Source organism: Coffea eugenioides, chromosome 5 (genome assembly GCF_003713205.1).
Source record: "Coffea eugenioides isolate CCC68of chromosome 5, Ceug_1.0, whole genome shotgun sequence".
Classification (NCBI taxonomy): Eukaryota; Viridiplantae; Streptophyta; class Magnoliopsida; order Gentianales; family Rubiaceae; genus Coffea; species Coffea eugenioides.
In genome coordinates this window covers 44,516,792-44,541,643 of record NC_040039.1, presented here as the reverse complement: position 1 = coordinate 44,541,643, position 24,852 = coordinate 44,516,792, and the positions used below count along the sequence as shown (strand labels likewise).

General features: G+C 35.6%; 1 protein-coding gene across 1 annotated transcript; it reads left to right on the top strand.

The window, feature by feature from the left end:
• Positions 1-1,535: 1,535 nt before the first annotated feature.
• Positions 1,536-3,631, top strand: LOC113771786 (trans-resveratrol di-O-methyltransferase-like). Its single transcript, XM_027316347.1, has 2 exons — positions 1,536-2,279; positions 3,320-3,631. The coding sequence occupies exons 1-2, from the start codon at positions 1,536-1,538 to the stop codon at positions 3,629-3,631; spliced, it is 1,056 nt and encodes a 351-aa protein (XP_027172148.1).
• The last annotated feature ends 21,221 nt before the right edge of the window (positions 3,632-24,852 follow it).

The window sequence follows — 24,852 nt, the reverse complement described above, 5'->3', positions numbered from 1 at the left end:
ATTTTATGAACATTACATCCAAAAATTATAATGGCAATTTCTTTCCCAAAATCTCTTCCTCAAAATGCAATTCAAACAACCTCTTAATTTTCTACAAAGGAAAGCTTTTAGAGCTCAAGCAAACATCACTCGCACTAGTATCACCTAACCAGTATTGCAGCTTCCCTTCATCCAATATGAAAACATCACGTGTAGGAGCTCATGTCAAACTCTTACCATATATTCAAGGTAAATTTTTACTTTAAAAAGAGATGGACAATCGTTTCTAGTTGGATTATTCTCACTACATTTATATATTTTGCTTTTAACACCTGGAGACTTGATGATGTAGGAGTAGTTTTCTAAATTCACGGGCCAAAGTTGAAGATTTCTAAATTCATTTTTTAATTCATAGATAGATATATATGACCAAGATTGAAACTCATGGCTTGCTCGTAATCTTTATTCCTTGTTGCTAACCGTCAAATGTGCTTACATGTCGCCTGTACTCAGTTGCACTTTGCGTATTGTACATGGGAACTGAAGATGAATGAAATAGGGCTTCGCTAAGCATTGAATTAGTGAAGAATAAAAAAAAAACAGAAATAAAGAAAAAGAGAGCTCCTTCTGTAAATGAATTAATTTTTGAAGATTCATGCCACACTTTCTTGCCTAAAACCACTCTTAGGGTCTCCACGTCCCAGATTGCAAAACCTGCATGCCTAATTGCCCAACTCGCAAAATTCAAATTTAATGCATTTGGGCCCAGATTAATCAATAATTTATTTTTACGCCAAACTGTAAAACTTAAGTTAATATTTGCAACAACATTTTTTCAAGAGAAAAAGCCCTCAAGTACGCATAAGAAAACCTATACTATACACGAGATACAACTTTTAGGCTTTAGCCTTCTGCTATTTTATGTGAGAGGCCACATTAAACAAAATTTCCTTGACGAGTCAAAATTAAAGAATCGACCTTTTGTGAGCCCATACAAGATTAAAAAGCACCCCGACACTAATATGAGATTTTCTAATAAAAAGTTCCAGCAATTGTAGTGAACAAGGATGATGACATCCTTTTTTTGGATTTCCTTTTCTGTAAATGCTTGTAACATGGAAGAGGTCTACCATTAAGAATACGGCAAAACAAATGCTACCCCGTCGATCCTCAAAGAGCTAGTCAAGCCCCCATAACCATTTGTTTCAACTTTTATGTCACCATCAATGGTGGTTGCTTCAATTTACTCTCAGTCTTGCCCGTGGTTCATTCGTTCTGAATTTTCTCAGTTGCTAATTAATAATTGTAATTGCGTCAGCAATTAGATATTTTAATCAAATTACTTGGGCGTATTTATTTGGTTTGGTGAAGTTTGGCACCTCTAGATGCGCCAAACCTATTTAGATGCTTTGAAAGCCTGGAAACCAATCAAATATAGCCTTATAGGAGGCACAGGAGAAATCTACTTACTAGCATATAAATGGAGTCCTGCTTGACCATTTGTTATTTACAACTGAATTACAGCCATTGAATTTGAAAATAAAGTTCCCAAAAAGATGGAAAAAGCTGACAATTTAGGTGAGCTTCTTGAAGCTCAAACTCATGTGTGGAATGCAATGTTCCATTTCAAGAAATCTGCATGTGTAAAATGCGCAGTTGAGTTGGGAATCCCAGATGTGATCAGTAATCATGGGAAGCCCATCACACTTTCTGACCTGATTTCTGTCCTCCCAATCCACCCTTCTAAATCTGCCCACATTTTTCGCTTAATGCGATTCTTGGCTAACTCTGGATTCTTTGTTGAAGACCCTCAAGGCTATACACTCACCTCTGCAGGCCGGCTTCTTTTGAAAGATGAGCCATTCAATGTTCGGGCATTTATTTTTCTATCATGTGATCCTGCCTTGTTGAAGCCCTGGAATTTCTTGACCGAGTGGTTCCAGAATGATGATCCCTCTCCATTTGATACCGCATATGGGAATAATTTGTGGCATTACAATGCTCAAGAAGTTCGAATTGGAAACATGTTTAATGAGGCCATGGCTAGTGATAATCAGTTGTCGGTAGAAGTGCTGATGACCAAATGCAAGTCTGTGTTTGAAGGCATGACAACTCTTGCTGATGTTGGGGGTGGCACAGGCAAAGTTGCTAGGGCCATTGCCCAAAACTTTCCTGGCATAAAATGTACTGTATATGATCTCCCACACGTCGTTGCTAATCAAGGAGGAGCTGAGAACTTGGAATTTTTAGCTGGAGATATGTTTCAAAGTGTACCCCGTACTAATGCAATCTTGCTGAAGGTAACTAAAGCCATCTTGTCACTGAATCTCTGATTTTCTTATTAACTTTTCGATTTTTTTTTCTCTTGCTTGGAATTGGTTTGCATGATTTGAAACTTATGAAGGAGAATTAATTAATTTTTTCAATTAAAATTCTTGCATTTTGCTATGATTTATCTATCTTGGTTTAATTACGTGTTTGTGATTGGCCACTATAGGCATGCTTTTAGGGTTTGTATGGAATTGAGAAGGAATATACAACCATGCACTAAATAGATAAACACACTTAGCCTAATCATGAGAGTAAGTTAGGATTTACATGATGCACTTATGTTACCAAGGTTCCAAAGGGGCTTAATTGAACATTTACAGTCTCAAGAGATGCGTAGAATTTGATTAAGCACACTTCAGATGTATCAAAAGATAATTTAAAATACAATTGTGTGAGACGTTCATAACTTGACAAGAAAAGTAATTGGAGAATCAATTCAACCTCTGGATTAAAACCTCAACCCTAGGCTTGCTTAACTATTGTTCCCTCGCTTCTTATCAATTTAATCAAATTAGTTGTTAATTCTTCCATGATAATATAAAATCTCTTCTCGTTCACTCTTTTGTGAAAATAATTAAAGTGGAGAAATTTGATTTGTTCCTATGGGTTCAACCCTGGAATACTCCACGTTAATTAGTACTACGATCGACCCTATGCGCTTGCAGGAAATCGTCTATCACTATTTCTCCTGCAGATGCTGTTATAATGAAGGTAAGTTCACCTTTCCAAGATGATGCAACGGATCCATATTCACCTTTTTGTTGTTAAAGTCATTCTTAGCACTGATTCTGAACACATCTATACATGCTTCTGATTCATTACAACCATGTCTATATTACAGTAAAGCATTGGATCAGTCATGGAAGTTTATTCACAAATAGGGCATTAGCAAATCTTTTGGAGGGGGGGAGGCTTCTGTACTTCTTATCAATTTCAATTTTCTTTAATAACTTTAACAGTGTTCCTGACTTATTTGAATTCTTTGTGATATGAATGTTAATTTAAACAGTGGATATTGCACAATTGGAATGATGAGGAATGTGTACAAATACTTAGGAAATGCAAAGAAGCAATTCCTAGCAAGGAAAATGGAGGGAAGGTGATAATCATAGACATGGTACTGAGTGACCAACAAAAAGAAGCTGATGACCATGAGGCAATTGAAACTCAACTTTTCTTTGATATGATGATGATGGTCCTTCTCAGAGGGAAACAAAGAAATGAGAGAGAGTGGGCAAAACTCTTTTCTGAGGCAGGATTCAATGATTATAAGATAACTCCAGTACTGGGCTTGAGATCCCTCATCGAAGTTTATTATTAGGAGTAGTGGATAGTTTTTTTGGACTATTTTTGTTAGACATGTGTATGAGGTCAACATGTTTATCTTTTCTTCTTTTACGATTGTAATCTTTTGTGGCATTTTCTTTTCATTTTCAATAAATCAATATTTTTTTGGGAGGTGAAAATAGCTGTGCAAGAATTTTCTGCAGGGCAATTCTGTCGGGCGGACATGCAAGTTACATGCTCAGCTCCTAGGATGATCTTCAGTATTCATTTCTTTTCATGGCCCGTCCCAGGAAAGAATTTGAGGAATCATTCGTTAACCACAAGAGACAGACAACAGGGTAGATAACTTAGCCCAAAACTGAGACCCAACATTTAGCCCATTGTGCATGGGAATGTAAATGAGTTAAATCAAAATGAACACTCTGATGTTTAAACTTGTTTGATTATTTTAACGAATTTAAAATTTTATTTAAGTTTGATTTATTTATTTATTCAATCGAACTTGAACGAGTTTTTATCGAATTTGAATGTTATCGAATATAAAATGCTATTCAAATTTGGTTTGACTAATCGGCGAATCAAACTCGAACGAGCTCTTAAATTTAGTTCAAGTATCGAATAGATTAGTTCATCATTCAACCCTAATCGTATGGTTTCAATTTCTGAATTTTCCTCATCAAAACCTTATTCTTGTTTCTTTTTTTATTGTTTTATACAATTTATCAAAATATAACTATGCACTAATTTCTTTTCACCTTCACACGAGCAGGCAAGAATTTCAAGAGTAAGGTATTATAAATTTTATATGTATGTTCAATTATCAAAATAGCTTTTACACGACTCAATAATGAAATTACAACACGTCTAACCTTTTTGTTACTTTTTCCTTTCACTTTTTTTTTTCAAATAAGCAAAGAAACAGCACATAAAGAAAACATTTTACACAACCCAATTAATTCAGAAATTGGACGGGGGAAAAATCAATAGAGTAGCTGGACAAATACCCAAAGTTGTAGGTGCAACCAAATAGGTTGATGTTCAAGATTGTACTGATTGAAAATGTAGGACAGTGATAAAAAAACATAACAGTGTAATTTCAAAATTGCATTTTATTTCTTGAAAATTACATCCAAAAAGTATAATAGTAATTTCTTTCCCAAAATCTCTTCCTCAAAATGCAATTCAAACAACCTCTTAATTTTCTTCAAAGGAAAGCTTTTGGAGCTCAAGCAAACATCACTCGCACTAGTATTACCTAACTAGTTTTGCAGCTTCCCTTCATCCAATTTGAAAACATCACGTGTAGGAGCTCATGTCAAACTCTTAACATATATTCAACGTGAATTTTTACTTTAAAAAGAGATGGACAATCGTTTCTAGTTGGATTACTCTCACTGTATTTATATATATTGCTTTTAACACCGGGAGACTTGATGATGTACGAGTAGTTTTGTAAGTTCACGGGGCAAAGTTGAAGATTTCTAAATTCAGTTTTTTATTCATAGATAGATATACATGACCAGGATTGAAACTCATGGTTTGCTCGTAATCTTTATTCCTTGTTGCAATGTTGCTAACCGTCAATGTGCTTACATGTTCGGTTATACTCCGTTCCACTTTGCCGTATTGTGCATGAAAACTGAAGATGAATAAAATAGGGTGTCACTAACTATTGACTAGTGAAGCTCTGAAAAAAAAAACAGAAATAAAGAAAAAGAGAGCTCTTTCTGTAAATGAATTAATTTCTGAAGATCCATGCCACACTTTCTTGGCCTAAAACCATAGTTATTAAACTCGGCCCGACCCGATGTTGAATCGGTCAAATCGGTGGACCGGCCATGAAATAGGATCGATTTAGCAAATTGAATTGGAGTTGCAGATGACTCGTTTTGATACGTTTGATCCAGATAGTCAACCTATGACCCGTTAAATCTGGCAGTTTTTTATGAATCCAGCTGGTTTTGAAAATTTTTTTTGAAATTACCTTTTTACTCATTTTTTTAAATTTGACTAGCCACACCAGCATTGGCATTGTCGTCTTTTGACAATTAGATGAGAAAAATTGAAAAGGAATTTGGGAATTAGGGTTTCTTTCTTTCTTTGACATTTAGATTTATTATTTATGTTTGTATATAATATCAATATGAATTCATGAACTAAAGAATATGTATGGGTATAGCTTGTGTGTATAAATTAAGAAATATGAATAGATTATGACTTGTTAACATTTAAGAATTTCTGTACTTATATTATAATTTATATGTTTATTTAATTATATTATTTTTTTATTATATAGTATGATCCATCGGTTAAACCACTAATCCGCCAACCTAGTCCTCCTATTGGGTTGATGCCCGGGTTAGTTTTAATAACTATGCCTAGAACCACTCTTAGGGTCTCCACGTCCCAGATTGCAAAATCTGCATGCCTAATTGCCCAACTCGCAAAATTCAAATTTAATGCATTTGGGCCCAGATTAATCAATAATTTATTTTTACGCCAAACTGTAAAACTTAAGTTAATATTTGCAACAACATTTTTTCAAGAGAAAAAGCCCTCAAGTACGCATAAGAAAACCTATACTATACACGAGATACAACTTTTAGGCTTTAGCCTTCTGCTATTTTATGTGAGAGGCCACATTAAACAAAATTTCCTTGACGAGTCAAAATTAAAGAATCGACCTTTTGTGAGCCCATACAAGATTAAAAAGCACCCGACACTAATATGAGATTTTCTAATATAAAGTTCCAGCAATTGTAGTGAACAAGGAAGATGACATCCTTTTTTTGGATTTCCTTTTCTGTAAATGCTTGTAACATGGAAGAGGTCTACCATCAAGAATACGGCAAAACAAATGCTACCCCGGCGATCCTCGAAAAGCTAGTCAAGCCCCCATAACCATTTGTTTCAACTTTTATGTCACCATCAATGGTGGCTGCTTCAATTTACTCTCAGTCTTGCTCGCGGTTCATTCGTATTGAATTTTCTCAGATACTAATTAATAATTGCAATTGCGTCAGCGATTAGATATTTTAATCGAATTACTTGGGTGTATTTATTTGGTTTGGTGAAGTTTGACACCTCTAGATCTGCCAAACCTATTTAGATACTTTGAAATCGCAGAAACCAATCAAATATAGCCTCATAGGAGGCACAGGAGGCCATAATTTAGTAGCAGATATGCACTGCTACCCATAATTTACTAGCATATAAATGCAGTCCTGCGAGACCATTTGTTGTTTAATTAGGCAACTGAATTAATGCCATTGATTTGAACAAAAGATGGAAAAAGCTGAGAATTTAGGTGAGCTTATTGAAGCTCAAACTCATGTGTGGAATGCAATGTTCCACTTCAAGAAATCTGCATGTCTAAAATCCCATCATATTTCCCCCTCCATGGAAAAAGATGGAAAGTGTTTGGCTTTGGATTTTTTTTCTTTTTCCCTGAGATACAAATCCCATCATATTTCCCCCTCTCTGCTGCATTTCGTTGTGTTGAACTTGTTATCCTGTAGTAACAAGAGTGTGTGTCTCTCAATCAGTGACGGAGCCAGGATTTTTTCCTTGGGGGGGCCAAAATTTTTTCGATCAAAATTATCTTAATATGTTATGTTCAAACTAATTTTCATTTATTTAAATATATCACATCTTAACATATCAAATTTTAATTTTAATTATAAAGGTATGTCTATTTCATAAATATGTAGCATAGTAAGAACTAAAATTAAGATAAGAAATAAAATTTGATTAAATATCTTATAATATCATAAACCACTTAAGTTGTACATTATGAGAAGATGCTCCAATATGTCACCTGTGCAAAACAAAAATATAACTATGTAATATAAATATAATTATTTTCAATTAAAAAAAAAGATAAAATTGAGATTTACGTTCTTTCATAGTTGAATCGGTGTTAAATTTTGATCATCCTTTTTTTTATGTACATTGTTAGACAATCATTCAAGAAATTATCTTTTATCTTGTTTTGATTATATTCACAATTGAAAATGTACGTTCTATAGTTGCAGTTAATACAGAAAGAGTGAGAACAAATATAATCAATCTGCCAATAACAGGATGTGTCACTCAATTTTTGTTTTCACCAACCTTTCAAGTAATTATTTGTATATTTGTATATGAGTCAACAAGAGGATAGATCACTAATTTTAAATTTTTTATCAATTAGGCTAAGGTGTATATTTGTATATGGACCAATAAAGTAATTATTTTTATTTTAGCCCATTGATAATTATGAATTGAGTCTTTCATTATAATACATCAAATTGGGTCAATTTACTATGAATTATCAAATTATATGTTTAATTTTTTGAATGTTAAATAATTAGTACAATAAAAAATAAATAACTTTTTTTTGAAGAAAAAATTAAATCAAAAGGTGGCTAATTCATATACACACAGATATATATATATATATAAACTCTCATAATATAAACTAAAATTGTAAAAAATTAGGGGGGGCCAACTTTAACTTATACATATATTTACATATTATGAATTAAAATTTTCAAAACTTAGGGGGGGCCATGGCCTCCCTCTGCCCCCCCTTGGCTCCATCATTGTCTCTCATGTAAATCATCGCATTCAATATAAATATCCAGTTCATTGCTTAACTAGAAAAATTTAATATTTTCTTTTGCTTCTTTTACCAGTAAAAGGCAAAAGAATCGGACAGTAGTATTTTTTATGTATAGGTGGCTAAACACTGAATACATTGAGAGTTTTCTTGTATTCTCTTAAATTGAACCAACAGTTAAAGGTGCAAACGTTCATTTATAGCTAAATTACTCTTTAGGGGCAAAAAGTCTTCCATTATGCCAATTAAACCTATCCACAGTCTCTTCCATTGATTGTAGAATCCATTAGAATTTGTACGCGAATTTTGGTCAGAAATGAGGAAAAAGGTTAATACGATTCTTAGAATCGTGGAGGGTGCACCGTAAAAGCGCTGCTAGATTTATTGTGAAGGATTAATTTCTGCTTAGTGATGGGTTGTCATCCAATAGTAAAAAAAAGTGAGTAGGCATTTAGCACATTAACTACTCGACTTTTTACCAGAAATCAGCAGTCCATTTATTTATTTATTTATTTATTTCACGTCTGCGAGAAAACACTCGATAAATTTAAAAAAGTTTTCAGTAACAAATCTTTGCAGCTGATGTGGTGAGATAACGATTGAAATTTTTCTTTACATGCGGGGAGCTTTGTCCTTGTTCTCACCCACAATAATACTGCTACAGACTATATAAATTAGCTAGCCTTTCAGATAACTCCATTTCTATATTATCCATTTCAAAGATAAAGTAATTTTAGACTTGGAACGGAACCCCCTCAATTAAAATTATCGCGCAAAATGGAGTTTTTTTTTTTTTGGAGGTGAATATTAGAGTCCGCCGCCCAAAGTTTTCAAGATGTACAAGGGTGCCTAGTAGAAATTAGAATTTGGCCTTCAAGATTTTATTGATCATTCAACATCCCTTAAAAACTTGATAATATTGTATTATTGTATGTAAATATTAGAGTTCACCCCCCCCCCAAGTTCTCAAGATATACGAGGGTACCTTCTTAAATGCACAAGTTTCCTAATATTGTCCTCTCTTCACCCCTTCCCCTCTTCTCTCCCAAAATATTAACCTCTGATTACGTTAGCGCTTTACTATATGAAATGTAACAAAAATGAAAAACACAATTAAACAGAGATTCAAGTATATACATACGCTCGCCTATATATACTTTTGTTTCAATCAATACAATCCTATCGTTTCGACAAAAAAAAAGTACATTGATTTAAACAATGTTTAAAGAAAAAAAAAGGAAGAATCTAAATAGAAAATGATGGGGAAAAAAGAAAAATAACAATGCTTAAGCTAAAGAAGGGGTAGATTTGTCTAATAATATCATGAAAGGAGGCAAAGTGCCTATAAACATAGTTTTGAGGGTAAACTGCAATAAGGTATTCATGGGGGATTTTTGCATTTATCCCTAAGTTTTGTCTGTGTAGATATATAAATTTCTAAAGGTACTTTAAGCTTTTATATCAAACAATTATTTCATTGTTAATGAAAATAACATCCTATTATATCCTCAAAAGTATTGCAAATAATTCAAAATAGACGAGTAACCATGTCTTCATGTAATTTAATTCAGAATATAATACTACATGGAGAATCCTATTTTTGAGGGATTTCAAAAAAAAATATTTGCAATGCCAAATATTAGTATAGTATCTAACTACAAGTGAAGTGTGCACCAGTGGGCAATCTGTGTGGGATTGGTTAGCCAAGAGAAGCTTGAGTTTGGAGCCGGGAGTTCAGGAGATTGTGTCCCTACCTGAGGAGTTGAGGAAGTGGTTAGCATATGATGTAGTGGGTGTTACTACGCTTAAATTAGTTACCTTATAATAGGTCTAAAGCCCTCCTATCTAACCAAAAAAAAAAAAAAAAAGAAGTTTGCATTTACAAGATAAATTAAGCCTAGCTGTTGCAAAACTATTTTTAAAATATTTTTCTTATATAATAATGCTACCCAATCAGAAAGAGCTCAACCCATTATTTTCATGGCGCAGGAGGAGACCATGCGTTTGGCTCTTGTGCATTCCGATTTCATCCAGAAACTGGTAAATGCTTTTCAACATCGGCCAGCATCTTGTCTATGGGCAGCAAATTCACTTTTCCAGATAAAACGCCAGCTGCCCACCTGGCTTGTTGCTCCATCTTGAGAAAATTTATTGTCCATTTGTCAAAAACAAAAATGTCAAAAATTAGCTGATCAAAATTGACTCTACAGTATTAATTAAGTAAAAACATTTTCTCTCTTAATTACAATAACAATATTAAGACTAACCCGGTTTGGTATTCCAATAAAAGAATGGCAAATTACACTTTACCCCCTTGTGGTTTAGTGTTTTTTTACACAACCCCCTATAGTTTTAAAAACTATACATAACTCTCACATGGTTTGGATTAAAGTGTCAAAATGACGGAAATGATCATTCGTAACGGAGTCATCTAAAATGCCAAAAATATCTTTATGTAAAGTTGAAAATTATTTATTAATCAAGGGGAGTTATGTGTATATTTTGAAAACTATAAGAGGATTATATAGTAAAACATAAAACCATACAAGATTAGTGTATCATGTATTTATAAGGGTAATTTCGACATTTTTAAAAGTTTCGTTACGAATGACCATTTTCGTCACTTTGACACTTTAATCCAAACCATGAGAGGTTATGTATAACTTTTGAAACCATAGGGGGGTTATGAAAAAAATATTAAATTACAGGGAGGTAAAGTGAAATTTTCCCATAAAAGAAAGAGTTGGAGCAAGTTGTGGAGGAAAGACGTGCTTGTAAAATGGATGAACTTGGTTGTCATCAATAGTAACAATCCCCTTTGCGTTTCAGAAACGGAAATCATATTTGAAACTTTTTTTTTTTTTGGCAAAAATCCCCAAACTCGGGAAAGAGGTGTCAACACCTATTTTATTGGAGCAAAAAAAAAAACAAAATAAGAGTGTCAACAAGACAACATGCGTAAAAGAAGCTAAAGAATCTATTCCCTTACAATCTGACGACAAATACAAGGGAATTCGTCCCTATTTAAAACTAAAGATGCCCTGACTCAAAACGGCAGCTGGTGAGGGGAATTGTAAAAAACATCTTCATTGAGTTGCAAGCCCGCTAGCTTATTCGCAGTAGCATTTGCCTCTCGATAAACATAAACAACTGAGGCAGCCAACTCTTGCAAGAACCCCTTAATCCTTCGCAGAACATTACATAATGGCCATTTGGCTAGCGCTCCTGAACAAACCATGCGAACCAGCGCTTGAGAGTCCACCTCCACCAATAGATGATTACAATCCCTTTCCTGGCAAAGCAACAAGCCATGCATCAGCGAGAGACCTTCATCTGTCAACACATCAACGTCTCCAAATTCTTTATATAAAGCAAAGATGAGCTCGCCGTAATAATCCCATAGAATTCCGCCCCCCACTTCTTTTCCAACTGCTACAGTGGCATCCGTGTTCGGTTTGACGTGAAATTGAGGGGAACGAAACCATTTCATCATCATAACTGAGTGATGACAACGTCGAGAGGAGGCAAAGCCAGCCCAAAGATCATCCATGTCCCCACAAAAATGATTTGCAAAGAAAATCCTACAACTCTCCAGTTGTTCAATAAAATGATTAACCCTGGCAATCACCTCCTGAACATTAAACCTAGCTCCCTCAAATCTCGCTCGATTGCGCGTTTTTCATATAAACCAAATAATAATAGAGGGCATGGCACTACAAATGTGATCCTTCAAAGTTTCTAAAGATGAATAAAATCAAGAAACCCACATTGCCGAAAGTAAGGACTGTTGAATTCAAAGCCAAGCCTCAATTGATGACTTTTTCAAGCCAAAATTGAGGACTTTGAATTCTTTGGCCTAAGTTTCTAAATCCCACATCGGTTAAGTTTAACATTTGAGAGGTTGTTTGAGAACTATAAATAGCTCTCAAACAAACCAATTCAAGTACACCAAGCAAGAGCCAATAACTTGCTTTCTTCTCTCTCTTTGTAATATTTCTTCTAGTGAAATATTAAATTGTCGGTAGTGTCCGAGGACGTAGGCAAATTAGCCGAACCTCGTTAAATTCTGGTGTTCTATTTTATTGTCTATTTAGTAGCTATATTTGTAGGTATATTTGTAGTGAGTTATTGTGCAATTAAGTGCATATATAGGTGATTCTGTCTAGGAAATTGGTACTTAAGCAGGCCAGTGTGCCTCACCAAATATTTCCTGGGAATTACCATTTTGCAATTTTAGGTACAATAATTTACTCGTTATACCTTAACTTTGGTAGGGCTTCCGCAACAATTGGTATCAGAGCTCGAGGTTTCTTAGTATGCTCTGTGGTTGCAGCATGGTCTGATCTTCCACATCAGAAAAGATTTCTTGGGCTATTGTTACTCTACATTTAGGAGCTACTAAATATAATTTGTAGAGATGGCCGAAAGTAGATCTTCATCTACAATGCAAGCATCAACAAGCTCGTCATTATCTATTATGGCGAGAAATGTTATGACGAATACAAAATTAAATGTGGAGACATTTGATGGTACCGGTCATTTCGGCATGTGGCAAAGTGAGATTCTAGACGCGCTCTTTAATCAAGGTCTAGACATTGCCATCGAAAAAGAGAAACCAGAAGAGATTGAAGAGAAGGAATGGAGGACGCTAAATCGTTTAGCGTGTGGTACAATTCGATCGTGTCTTTCAAGGGAACAAAAATATGTGTTCTCAAAAGAAACCTCTGCAAATAAATTATGGACTGGATTGGAGGAGAAGTTCTTGAAGAAAAATTGTCAGAACAGGCTCAACATGAAGAAGCGTTTATTTCGCTTCACTTATGTTCCTGGCACAACTCTAAGTGATCACATCACTAATTTCAATCAGTTAATCACTGATCTGATGAATTTAGATGTGACATTTGAAGACGAAGATTTGGCTCTCATGTTGTTGGGATCTCTTCCTGAGGAGTTTGAGCATCTTGAAACAACTCTACTCCATGGGAAAGCTGAGGTGTCCCTCAGTGAAGTTAGCTCTGCCCTGTACAGCTATGAGCTCAGAAGAAAAGACAAGCAAAATAGCAGAGATGGAGCAGCAGAAGCTCTGGTAACTAGAGGACGCTCACAAAACCAGAGAAAGGGGACGAGAAGAAGATCCAAGTCAAGAGCCAGACTAAGTAAAGATGAGTGTGCCTTTTGCAGAGAGAAAGGGCACTGGAAGAAGGACTGTCCAAAACTGAAGGGTAGACCTGACAAAGAAAAAGCTGTTGCGGATTCAAATGTATCTGAGTGCATTGATCAAAACTCAGATTTTTCATTAGCTGTCATGCCTACTGGTCATTCTAGTACATGGCTATTGGACTCAGGTTGTAGCCATCATATGACGTCCAATAGAGAATGGTTCTTTGATTTCAAGGAAAAAGAAGGTGGAGTCGTCTACACGGCAGATGAGACCACATTAGCAACAAATGGGGTTGGTTCAATTCGGCTGAGGAATCAGGATGGATCAATTAAGATTCTAACTGATGTCCGATATGTGCCAGAATTGAAAAAGAACCTCATTTCTGTGGGAGTACTAGAATCAATGGGCTACAAGGTGTCGGCATATAATGGAGTGATGAAAATCATTTCAGGTGCATTGGTGCTGGTGAAAGGAATCCGGAAAAATAATAACTTGTATTACTATCAAGGTAATGCAGTTGTTGGAGTAGCGGCCGTGGCTTCCAGTGATGATCGAGAATTGAAAGTAACCAGATTATGGCATATGCGCTTAGGGCATGCCGGAGAAAAATCTTTGAATCTTCTGATGAATCAAGGACTATTAAAAGGAGCCAGTGTTTGCAAGTTAGATTTTTGCGAGCATTGTGTCAAAGGAAAGCAGACAAGGGTAAAATTTGGCACTGCAATTCACGATACCAAGGGTATTTTGGATTATGTGCACTCTGATGTGTGGGGACCTTCCAAAACAACTTCTTTGGGAGGCAAGAATTATTTTGTTACCTTTGTCGATAACTTTTCTCGAAGAGTATGGGTGTATACTATGAAGGCGAAAAGTGAAGTATTGGGAATTTTCATCAAGTGGAAAAAGATGGTGGAAACTCAAACAGAAAGAAAGATCAAACGCCTTCGAACAGACAACGGAGGTGAATACACTAGTGATCCGTTCATGGAGGTCTGTGAAAATGAAGGCATTGTTCGGCACTTCACAGTCAGAGATACACCACAGCAAAACGGGGTGGCAGAGCGTATGAATCGGACATTGGTGGAGAAAGTTCGGTGTATGTTGTCCAATGCTGAGTTGGGCAGACAATTTTGGGCTGAGGCTTTAGCATATGCAAATCACCTCGTTAATCGCTTACCATCAACTGCTATTGGCGGCAAAACGCCATTAGAGAAATGGTCGGGAAAACCTGCTACAGATTATGATTCCTTACATGTGTTTGGTTCTACTGCATATTATCATGTTAAAGAATCAAAGTTGGATCCAAGGGCGAAGAAGGCGCTCTTTATGGGGATCACAACAGGCATTAAAGGTTATCGCCTTTGGTGTCCCGAAACGAAAAAGATAGTTTTCAGCAGGGATGTCACCTTTGATGAATCTACCATGTTAACAAAGGTAGATGTACAGCAGAATGATAGTACTCCCCAACAGGTGGAGAGCACTCCTAAGCAGATGGAGTTTGAAAGAAGCATTATCAGACCAGCAGTGGATATCGGAGTAGATGAAAGGACTCCTATGGTAGAAGAAGAATCAACTGAAGAAAATGTTCCAGTTGAAGAACTTTCACAGCAACATGAATCAATTGCAACCAGTAGGCCAAAGAGGACAATCAGAAAACCTGCTCGTTTTGCTGATATAGTGGCCTATGCATCCCCAACCATAAATGTTGATATTCCTGCCACTTTCAATGAAGCAGCTCAAAGTTCGGATAAAGAAAAGTGGAGGATTGCAATGGATGAAGAAGTACATTCCCTTCATAAGAATCAAACATGGAGGCTAACCAGTCTTCCAAAGGGAAAGAAGGCAATCGGATGCAAGTGGGTATATGCAAAGAAGGAAGGATTTCCTGACAAGTCTGGTGTTCGCTACAAAGCAAGATTGGTGGCTAAAGGCTACGCTCAGAAGGAGGGAATTGATTACAACGAAGTGTTTTCTCCAGTCGTGAAACATTCCTCCATCAGAATTTTATTGGCTTTGGTAGCACAATTGGATCTGGAACTTGTCCAATTAGATGTAAAAACTGCGTTTTTACATGGTGACTTGGAAGAGGAAATCTACATGACTCAGCCAGAAGGATTCAAAGTTGCTGGTAAAGAAAAGATGGTATGCAAGCTTGACAAATCGTTGTATGGATTGAAGCAGTCTCCAAGACAGTGGTATAAGCGATTTGACAAGTTTATGATGGGGCAAAGGTACACAAGAAGCAAATATGATGATTGTGTATATTTGCGCAAGCTACGAGATGGATCCTACATATATCTTCTTCTTTATGTTGATGATATGTTGATAGCTTCCAAGGATCAAGGTGAGATTGAAAAATTGAAATCTCATTTGAGTCGGGAGTTTGAAATGAAGGATCTCGGCGAAGCCAAGAAAATTCTCGGCATGGAGATAAGTAGAGATAGAAGATTGGGGAGGCTTTATTTGACACAGAAAGAGTATCTTAGTAAAGTATTAAAGAGGTTTGGTATGAATGAAAAGACTAAACCTGTTAGTACTCCACTTGCTCCTCATTTCAAGTTTAGTGCATCGTTATCTCCAAAGAATGATGCAGAACGAGAATATATGGCAAAGGTACCGTATGCAAATGCGGTGGGTAGCTTGATGTATGCTATGGTGTGTACAAGGCCCGACATTTCACAAGCAGTTGGAGTTGTGAGCAGGTACATGCATGATCCTGGCAAGGAGCATTGGCAAGCTGTGAAATGGATTTTACGGTATATTTTGAACACCGTAGATGTTGGATTAGTATTTGAGCGGGATGAGAAGATTGGTCAAGGCGTAGTTGGATATTGTGATTCCGACTACGCAGGAGATCAAGATACACGTCGATCAACGACTGGGTATGTTTTTACACTTGCTAAGGCACCAGTCAGTTGGAGGTCTACCTTACAGTCAACAGTTGCTTTGTCTACTACAGAGGCGGAGTATATGGCAGTTACGGAAGCTGTTAAGGAAGCAATTTGGCTTCATGGATTGCTTGATGAATTGGAAATTGGACAGAAGTCTATCAAAGTTCATTGTGATAGTCAGAGTGCTATTCATTTAGCAAAGAACCAAGTTTATCATGCAAGGACGAAGCATATCGACGTACGGTATCATTTTGTGAGGAAGATTTTGGAAGATAGTACGATACTACTTCAAAAGATTCAGACCAAGGAGAATCCTGCTGATATGCTTACGAAGGTTGTGACAACTATCAAATTCCAACATTGTTTGAATTTGATAAATGTTGTGCACGACTTGAAGATTGGCGCTTGACAACGCATTTGAAGACACCACCGAATTTGAGGGAAAAAAAATTTGTATTTTTGGTGGGATTAGAAATTATGCCAAGGTGGAGATTTGTTGAATTCAAAGCCAAGCCTCAATTGATGACTTTTTCAAGCCAAAATTGAGGACTTTGAATTCTTTGGCCTAAGTTTCTAAATCCCACATCGGTTAAGTTTAACATTTGAGAGGTTGTTTGAGAACTATAAATAGCTCTCAAACAAACCAATTCAAGTACACCAAGCAAGAGCCAATAACTTGCTTTCTTCTCTCTCTTTGTAATATTTCTTCTAGTGAAATATTAAATTGTCGGTAGTGTCCGAGGACGTAGGCAAATTAGCCGAACCTCGTTAAATTCTGGTGTTCTATTTTATTGTCTATTTAGTAGCTATATTTGTAGGTATATTTGTAGTGAGTTATTGTGCAATTAAGTGCATATATAGGTGATTCTGTCTAGGAAATTGGTACTTAAGCAGGCCAGTGTGCCTCACCAAATATTTCCTGGGAATTACCATTTTGCAATTTTAGGTACAATAATTTACTCGTTATACCTTAACTTTGGTAGGGCTTCCGCAACAAGGACTTCATGACATCAAGAATACCAAGTCATCTTGTAAAATGGTCCCAGACAATTGTAGCACTTGGCCCATGAAGTAGCAAATTACTCACCGCCTCCTCCTCCTACAGGCAGCAATGACATCTAGATGCTAAGAAGATGCCGCGCTTTCTCGAAGTCAGATCTAGAGGCAATAAGTTCCTCAAAGCACACCAAGTAAAAAAGGAGACCTTTAAAGGCAGAATGTTACACCAAAGTAACCTGTTAACCAACGTTGTATTCCTGCTGGAGCGCAAACCTTCCCATGCTGACTTGATCAAGAAACACCCTGCAGCCAATGGCAACCATCCTATCACGTCATCTAGGTCAGCATAAAGAGAAAGCTAAGAAACATGGTGAACCAAATGGGCTGAAAGCCATTGCTGCAATTTTGATATGATCCATCCACCCGACGTATAAAAAATCCACAACCAGCATATGAGAGGGGTTATGCACTGCTACCACTTTAGTTATTGGAGCCGAAAGTAGCCAACGATCATGCCAAAAATTCACAATCCCCTTAAATGGATCTTATCGAGTCTTCTCCAAGCCGCAGAAGGACGATGAACTCTGATTAGAGACGGATGCACCCCCTTGATATACTTTTGATGATGCAGGCAGAACAAACCGAGTTATTCAAATAGAGCCGCCACCAAAGTTTGCAAGAAAAAGCCTGACAAGTATCTTCAAAAGAACAGAATCCCAGACTTCCCTCTTCCAAAGGAAAACAAAGATTATCCCAAGATGTCCAATGAACCCGCTTATTATCAACATTCTGATCCCACAAAAATGCATTACAAATGCTACCTGTCCTTACAAACACAGCCTTGGGAGGATGTAAAACAATTAGTAAGCATTAATCCCTTTTACAAATAGTTATATCCTCTTCCCTTAAAAAATTAGCAATCATATCATATTATTCCCCTTTGTAAACACTCATGTCCTCTTTCCATAGAACAATATCAACCATATCATCTTAATTGTAGTCAATTTTATTATGAATTTTTTTAACAAATACTCATTCGGTAGTGTTAACATACCTAAATCATATCTATCTTACTATAATAATACGCATAGTCACAATTAATGCATCCACCACATTTCAACACTTTGCGGAGTTGATAATACTTTTTTAAAAAAATTATAACACTTAAAACTCTTTTAACTAGGTAACCATCAAGCACCCGTTAACGAAATCATTCTATTATTCTTTTTTTTGTCAATCGTCACTTTTTATCTATATCATACTCCATCTTAATCTAACTAAGGGAGAGGTCCAAGTAGACCTACGAGGGACCGATTGGAACAGAATCATCACCGGACCAAACGGGTGCACTATGCACCTATCTGGATTTTTTGAAGATGGTGATGGCCACCAGCCTAGGCTTGGTGATGGTCACCAGCCTAGAGACTGGTGGTTTATTATTCTTGAAACGTACAATTGTGTATTTCCTGTCCATACCAGATTGTAAACCCCGATATTATTGTATGTCACTGTCCAGCTCTAGGCTATTGCCCCTTAAAACTTAGAAGGGTCTCCACCAATTTTTAGGATTCGGCATATGAAATGTAGGCCTTAATTACCGGTGGTCACCAGATTAAAAGGAAAAATGAAAAACCATGTGTAGGTTGATACCCGGTAGCATGGAGAATGGCATCAGCAGCAATTAGAGCTCCATCCTTGACAGCTATTTCGCCATTTTCATAGCAATACTCAACCTGCAAGTTGCTTGAGTAGTTGGAATTGCATACTGATATAAAAAAAATGTCTACCAAAATAATAATAAACATAAAAAAGAATCCAATCAAAGGAATTCTATATACCATATAAAAAGGGTAAATCTTTTATACACTGATAGTGTATATACCAGCAGATCTAGATATATGCCACATAAACAAAATTTGATATTTAAATTCAAATTTAGATGATGCGGCATCCATCCAACCTTGTCAGTGTACACACTGATAGTGTAGGAAAAGATTTTAATGACAAAGGTAAATCTTTTATACATTGACAGTATATGCACTAGCGGGTCTAGAAACATGCCACATATACAAAATTTGATATTTAAATTCAAATTAGATTCAAAGGATTTTTTGACTTTGGTTTAGTAAGATTCATTCATTTTTTAACTTTTTTTTTGGGTGACAGTGGATTTCAGTTTTCTGCCTATTGAGGTTTGAGGCCTGCCCAGAGCGAATTCTTCATGGATCATACATTGAGAAATTTCTAATGTGGTGATGGTTTTTAAAAAAATTCTACAAAGGGGACGTTTAGGGTGTCATGTTCTGTAAAAGGGATGTTCGCATTTGTCAAATGCGAGTTCATTGAGATCGCATTTGTCAAATGCGAGTTCATTGCTAAATGCGAATTGTCCCCCATTTTCCAGCCACCGAAATCCAAAAAAAAAAAAAGAAAAAGAAAACATGACCTCGCATTTCTTAAATGCGAGGTCATGTATCTCACATTTCTTCAATGCGAGGTCATGGACCTCGCATTTAACAAATGCGAGGTATGTACCTCAGTTTCCCATCATTATTTTTATGTTATCCGACAAATAAATTAGTATTTAAGAAAAATGGGTACTCTGTGAGTATAATGGACGAAAGTCATAAAGAGCTAGTTTTTTATTCAATAATGGGTTTAAATTTATTTTATCCGATAAATAAATTTCTATTTAAGGCACCTTGGGTATTCTGTGAGTATAATGGATGAAAGGCATAAATAGCTAGTCTTTTATTCAATAATGAATTTATTTTTATTTTATCCGATAAATAAATTTCTATTTATGGCACCTTGGGTACTATGCTGTTGTAATGGAGGAAAGTTATAAAGAGTTGGTTTTTTATTCAACAACGAGTTAATTTTTATTATATCCGATAACTAAATTTTTGTTTAAGAAAAATGGGTACTCTATTCTTATAATGGACAAAAACTTTGAAAAGTGGGGCTCTTTTATTCAACAACGGGTTTATTTTTATGTTATCCGACAAATAAATTAGTATTTAAGAAAAATGGGTACTCTGTGAGTATAATGGACGAAAGTCATAAAGAGCTGGTCTTTTATTCAATAATGGGTTTAAATTTATTTTATCCGATAAATAAATTTCTATTTAAGGCACCTTGGGTATTCTGTGAGTATAATGGACGAAAGGCATAAAGAGCTGGTCTTTTATTTAATAATGGATTTATTTTTATTTTATCCGATAAATAAATTTCTATTTATGGCACCTTGGGTACTATACTGTTGTAATGGAGGAAAACCATAAAGAGTTGATTTTTTATTCAACAACGAGTTAATTTTTATTATATCCGATAACTAAATTTTTGTTTAAGAAAAATGGATACTCTGTTCTTATAATGAACAAAGGCTTTGAAAAGTGGGGCTCTTTTATTCAACAACGGGTTTATTTTTATGTTATCCGACAAATAAATTAGTATTTAAGGAAAATGGGTACTCTGTAAATATAATGGATGAAAGTCATAAAGAACTGGTCTTTTATTCAACAATGGGTATATAAAGAGCTGGTCTTTTTTTTTTTTTTGTCCCATGCCAGATGGAGGGAAATTTCCCTCTATTATTCCAGGGTAATTTTGGAAACTTGCATTTCATAAACCAGCATATATGGGTATTTTGGGTTGTTCAGTATTTTCATAAGAATATTATTGTCTTTTCAATATTCCGTTTATGTCCATTAGAGTTGACTGTTAGTTTTTGGGGTAGACTGAGGAAAAACAAATGTTGGGGGTAAAGTGAGAAACGGCCTATACTTAAAGGGGATAAAGTGCGATAACCCAACATATCATTCAAGAGGGCAAAATGCCTATTATTATAGTTTAGGGGATAAACTGCAACTGGGTATATAGTTTATAGGGGTTTTTTGCATTAACCCTTTATCAAATGATTATTACGTGATTATTTATCTTATAGAGTACAAGATATACTTTGCTATAAATGCAAAAATAAAGATCCAACATAATAATCATTTCCAAATTTTATTTGTTTATTGTAATTTATTATGATTAATAAATATATATATACATTTACTTTTTTTTTGAAAAAATTTTGACAGAATCTCCCCTTAAAAGTGGACTAAACTCCCTGCCAGCAAATCCAAAATAGACAACATTTAATCTAAACAATATTTCCAACAACTTGTCCAAATATTAAACATAAAACTACTAAAAGTCCCACACATTTCCTCCCCTACACTTAGAATAATATTCATAACACGAGCACACAATTAGAGTTTTGAATATCAATGATGTCCAAGTTTTCCATGAGTGCCACATCCTCTGGGTTTGTGTACTCTTTGTGTTCGACGTGGCTGGGCTGGCATCACTATATCGACTTGAGTAATCTGTGACTCAAGTCTAGCATCAAGTGCTTGGGTACTTTGGCCTGCATCAAATGCTTGCGTAAACAAATTCGTACTCCATTTATTTTCCAAAGTAAAGACAGCAACAGGGGAAAAAATGAAAAGGATAGAAAAGACTGTTGAATGTTGAAAAGTATCCTAGGTTTTAACTTATAGGAAAAGGATAGAAAAAGCAGGAAGCCTTAGAAAAGCAAGCTACTTGTTTCACATTTTTATATATCTTCAAATTTGCTTTAATTAGCTGGCTTTGGTCCAGTAGACTCTTCAACACAACTTGATAATAGAAATAATATAGCCAATTTCACACAAAAGAACAATTAACAAATCAACCACGGTTATGTGACTAAGGTACATACAGATATGACATTTTTTTTATTTCTGTCATACCTGTGAACTCACTAAAAGAAAAAGTGAAAACCAAATTACCTTAGTATATTTAAGAGTTAATAACATTTTTGCTTTCCTGAGGTAGGGTCTGTCGCACTCTATTACTCAAAATTAGGCGTGTTCTTGGGGTATCATCGGTAAATCAATAGAAGAAGTACGGGCTGCTTCGTTATTATTGGAATTCTCTGCAGAGTTTTTGTGAGGTTGCAATTCCTGTTATACTTGCTGATTTTAAAGAATGTTGAGTTTATTGCATTCGGTTTCTCCCTTGCACTACCAATTTGGCCCTCTGACATAAAGATAAGAAAATGTGACCACCACTAAAGCTATATTCAAATGAAAGCGGGATACCTTTTACGCAATCAAAGATACTAATGCATCGTGGTAAATAAAAAATCACCTCAGGAATTCTCTCTCTTAATTAACCAATCAAATCTTAACTGGGCTAATTACATTTTCTCTCCTCAAATGGAATGTACTGACTATACTCCCCGATGTTGTGCATGGGTTAAAACTTGGTAGTTTCTAGGAAAACGGCTTTCCAAACAAAGGCCTTTTGGGTATTATTATGTTGGTTCACCACTGCGGTCTAAATTCAAATCTGATATAACTTTTAATGCTCCTATTACAAATTATCATGCTCTTAGTACAAGTTATTAATGCATTAGAGGGCTGGATTTAGGTTATATGGGTATAGATGTAACCCATCCCATGTGTACTTCATCGTTATCTCTAATTATGACAGAGACTTTGCACCAATTTTTTTTCTATAAGTCAATAAAGTATGGAAACTTGGAATTATTAAGGTTTGTTTCGTAAGTCAATAAGGCAGCATGTATGTGACTATGTATGCCAAACAGAAATTTCAAGAAATCAACAAAACATCTAGCAAATCTAATTTTTCTGATGCTGTTATACTACCAAATAAGAGACCAACCGAAACAACAACAATGTCCAATAAATTGCCATATCAGAAAAGCCACTTCAAGTCGGAAAACAAAAAATCCCAGAAAAAAATTTAAACTCAGAAAAAAATTTAATTCTTACCTCTTATGTTGTTTCTGGTGAAAGGACTCAAATGGAGAAAGTCGGATGCCAAGAGAAAATAAAATGTGCAGTGCAAATGGGACTCAAAAGTGAGGGGGTATCCTGTTGAGGTTGTAAAAATGGCAAATTGGGAGGAGGGAGAGAGGGGCAGCTAGCTAGCAGAGATGGGTTCCCAAAGGGGAAGCTCTGCAATGGCCGAGAGCCTCCGCTGCTTTCGATGAGAGCTTCGGACAAGAAAGTGCCGCCTTTTTGATTTCGCCTGAGGAGAAATGCTGCGGCTCTACAAATTTGAAGAGCTTCTGAGGAGAAGGCTGAGAGATTCCGACGACAAAGCTGTGACCAAGATTTCCAATGACAAAGCGGTGACCAAGATAATTTTGAGAGTGAGGAGTTTTGGCTGCACGGAGAGAGAGTGAAGGGAGAGTGAGACAGACACCAACGATGAAATTGGGAATTTTGATTGTTTTCAGATTGAGTACCTCGCATTCAAGAAATGCGAGGTACTCAATCTCGCATTCTCCAAATGCGAGCTTAATATAAGCTCGCATTTTCCAAATGCGGTCTTGTTTTTCTTTTTTTTCTGGAAACACTTACCTCGCATTTCACAAATGCGAAGATCACAAGTCTAGAATCAACTTCAAAAATTACCCCTTTTGTAGAATAACTTTTTTTTCATCACAATTTAAGAATTTTCTCATCATATATTCAGGCTGATGGTGAAATTGCCAGTGATAGTGAACCTCTAAAGTTTTTTTCAATTCACTTTTTTTTAAATTTTGAGACATTCCCTAAACACATTTTGTTACTATCCTCTTACCCCACTACCACAAAACAGGAGAAAAATGTAAAAATGTAAAACAAAATGTTTATCCACAATTTTTCCATATTTATCCTTTTCAAAATTACACATTAAATTGAAAGTATTAACATTTCAATCTGAACTTATATGATAAAGATACTAAAATGTAAAACAAAATATTAGCCATATTTCTTTTCTCTTTACCTTCTTCATTTCTTCCAATTTTTAAATCACCCCAACCAATTCAACTTTCTTCCTCTTAATTATCCAAATTTAGAGAAAAATATTTTTACAAATGTTGTAATTTTATTAGTTGCACATACATACATCGAGTGCTGAATAATTAGTTTACATAAAATAAGCCTCAAAAACATGAAATCCACAAAGGAAACAAATTCAGGCCCAATAATTTATTCAAACAAACCAGTGCGTGAGCCAAACTTCAATTAAATGGGTATTAATAAATTCCTCATGTTTCCATGCCAACCTGATTTTTGTAAGAAATGTGTACTTATTGGCTATCCCACATTAAATGCCTTAAAAATAAAGTAGGCATACTATCACATCTTTATAATTAGTGTACAAAATAGGCATACTATCACATCTTTATAATTAGTGTACAAAATAGGCATTTGTACTAGTTGAAAGTACTATCACATCATTGCTGGCTTTACTAGGAAAATAGCACTATAGCAGGAAAGTTTTTTCAATGCGTGAATCTTTTGCCACTACATATTCCGACAGGAGAAAAATGATGTGATCTAGATCACACTACACAAATTGCAAGATACAAAGAAAACAGAATAGTTCTATTGCCAAAATGGCGATTACAAGCGGAACAAAGCAAATTCCAACAGAGGGAGACAAAGGTTGAGGGTAAAACTGAAACCTCAATTATTGTAGCAGTACCAATCTTGAACTGAACTTTTAGTCTAAGGGTAAACCTGAATGAGACAATTTTGAACTGAACTTTTAGT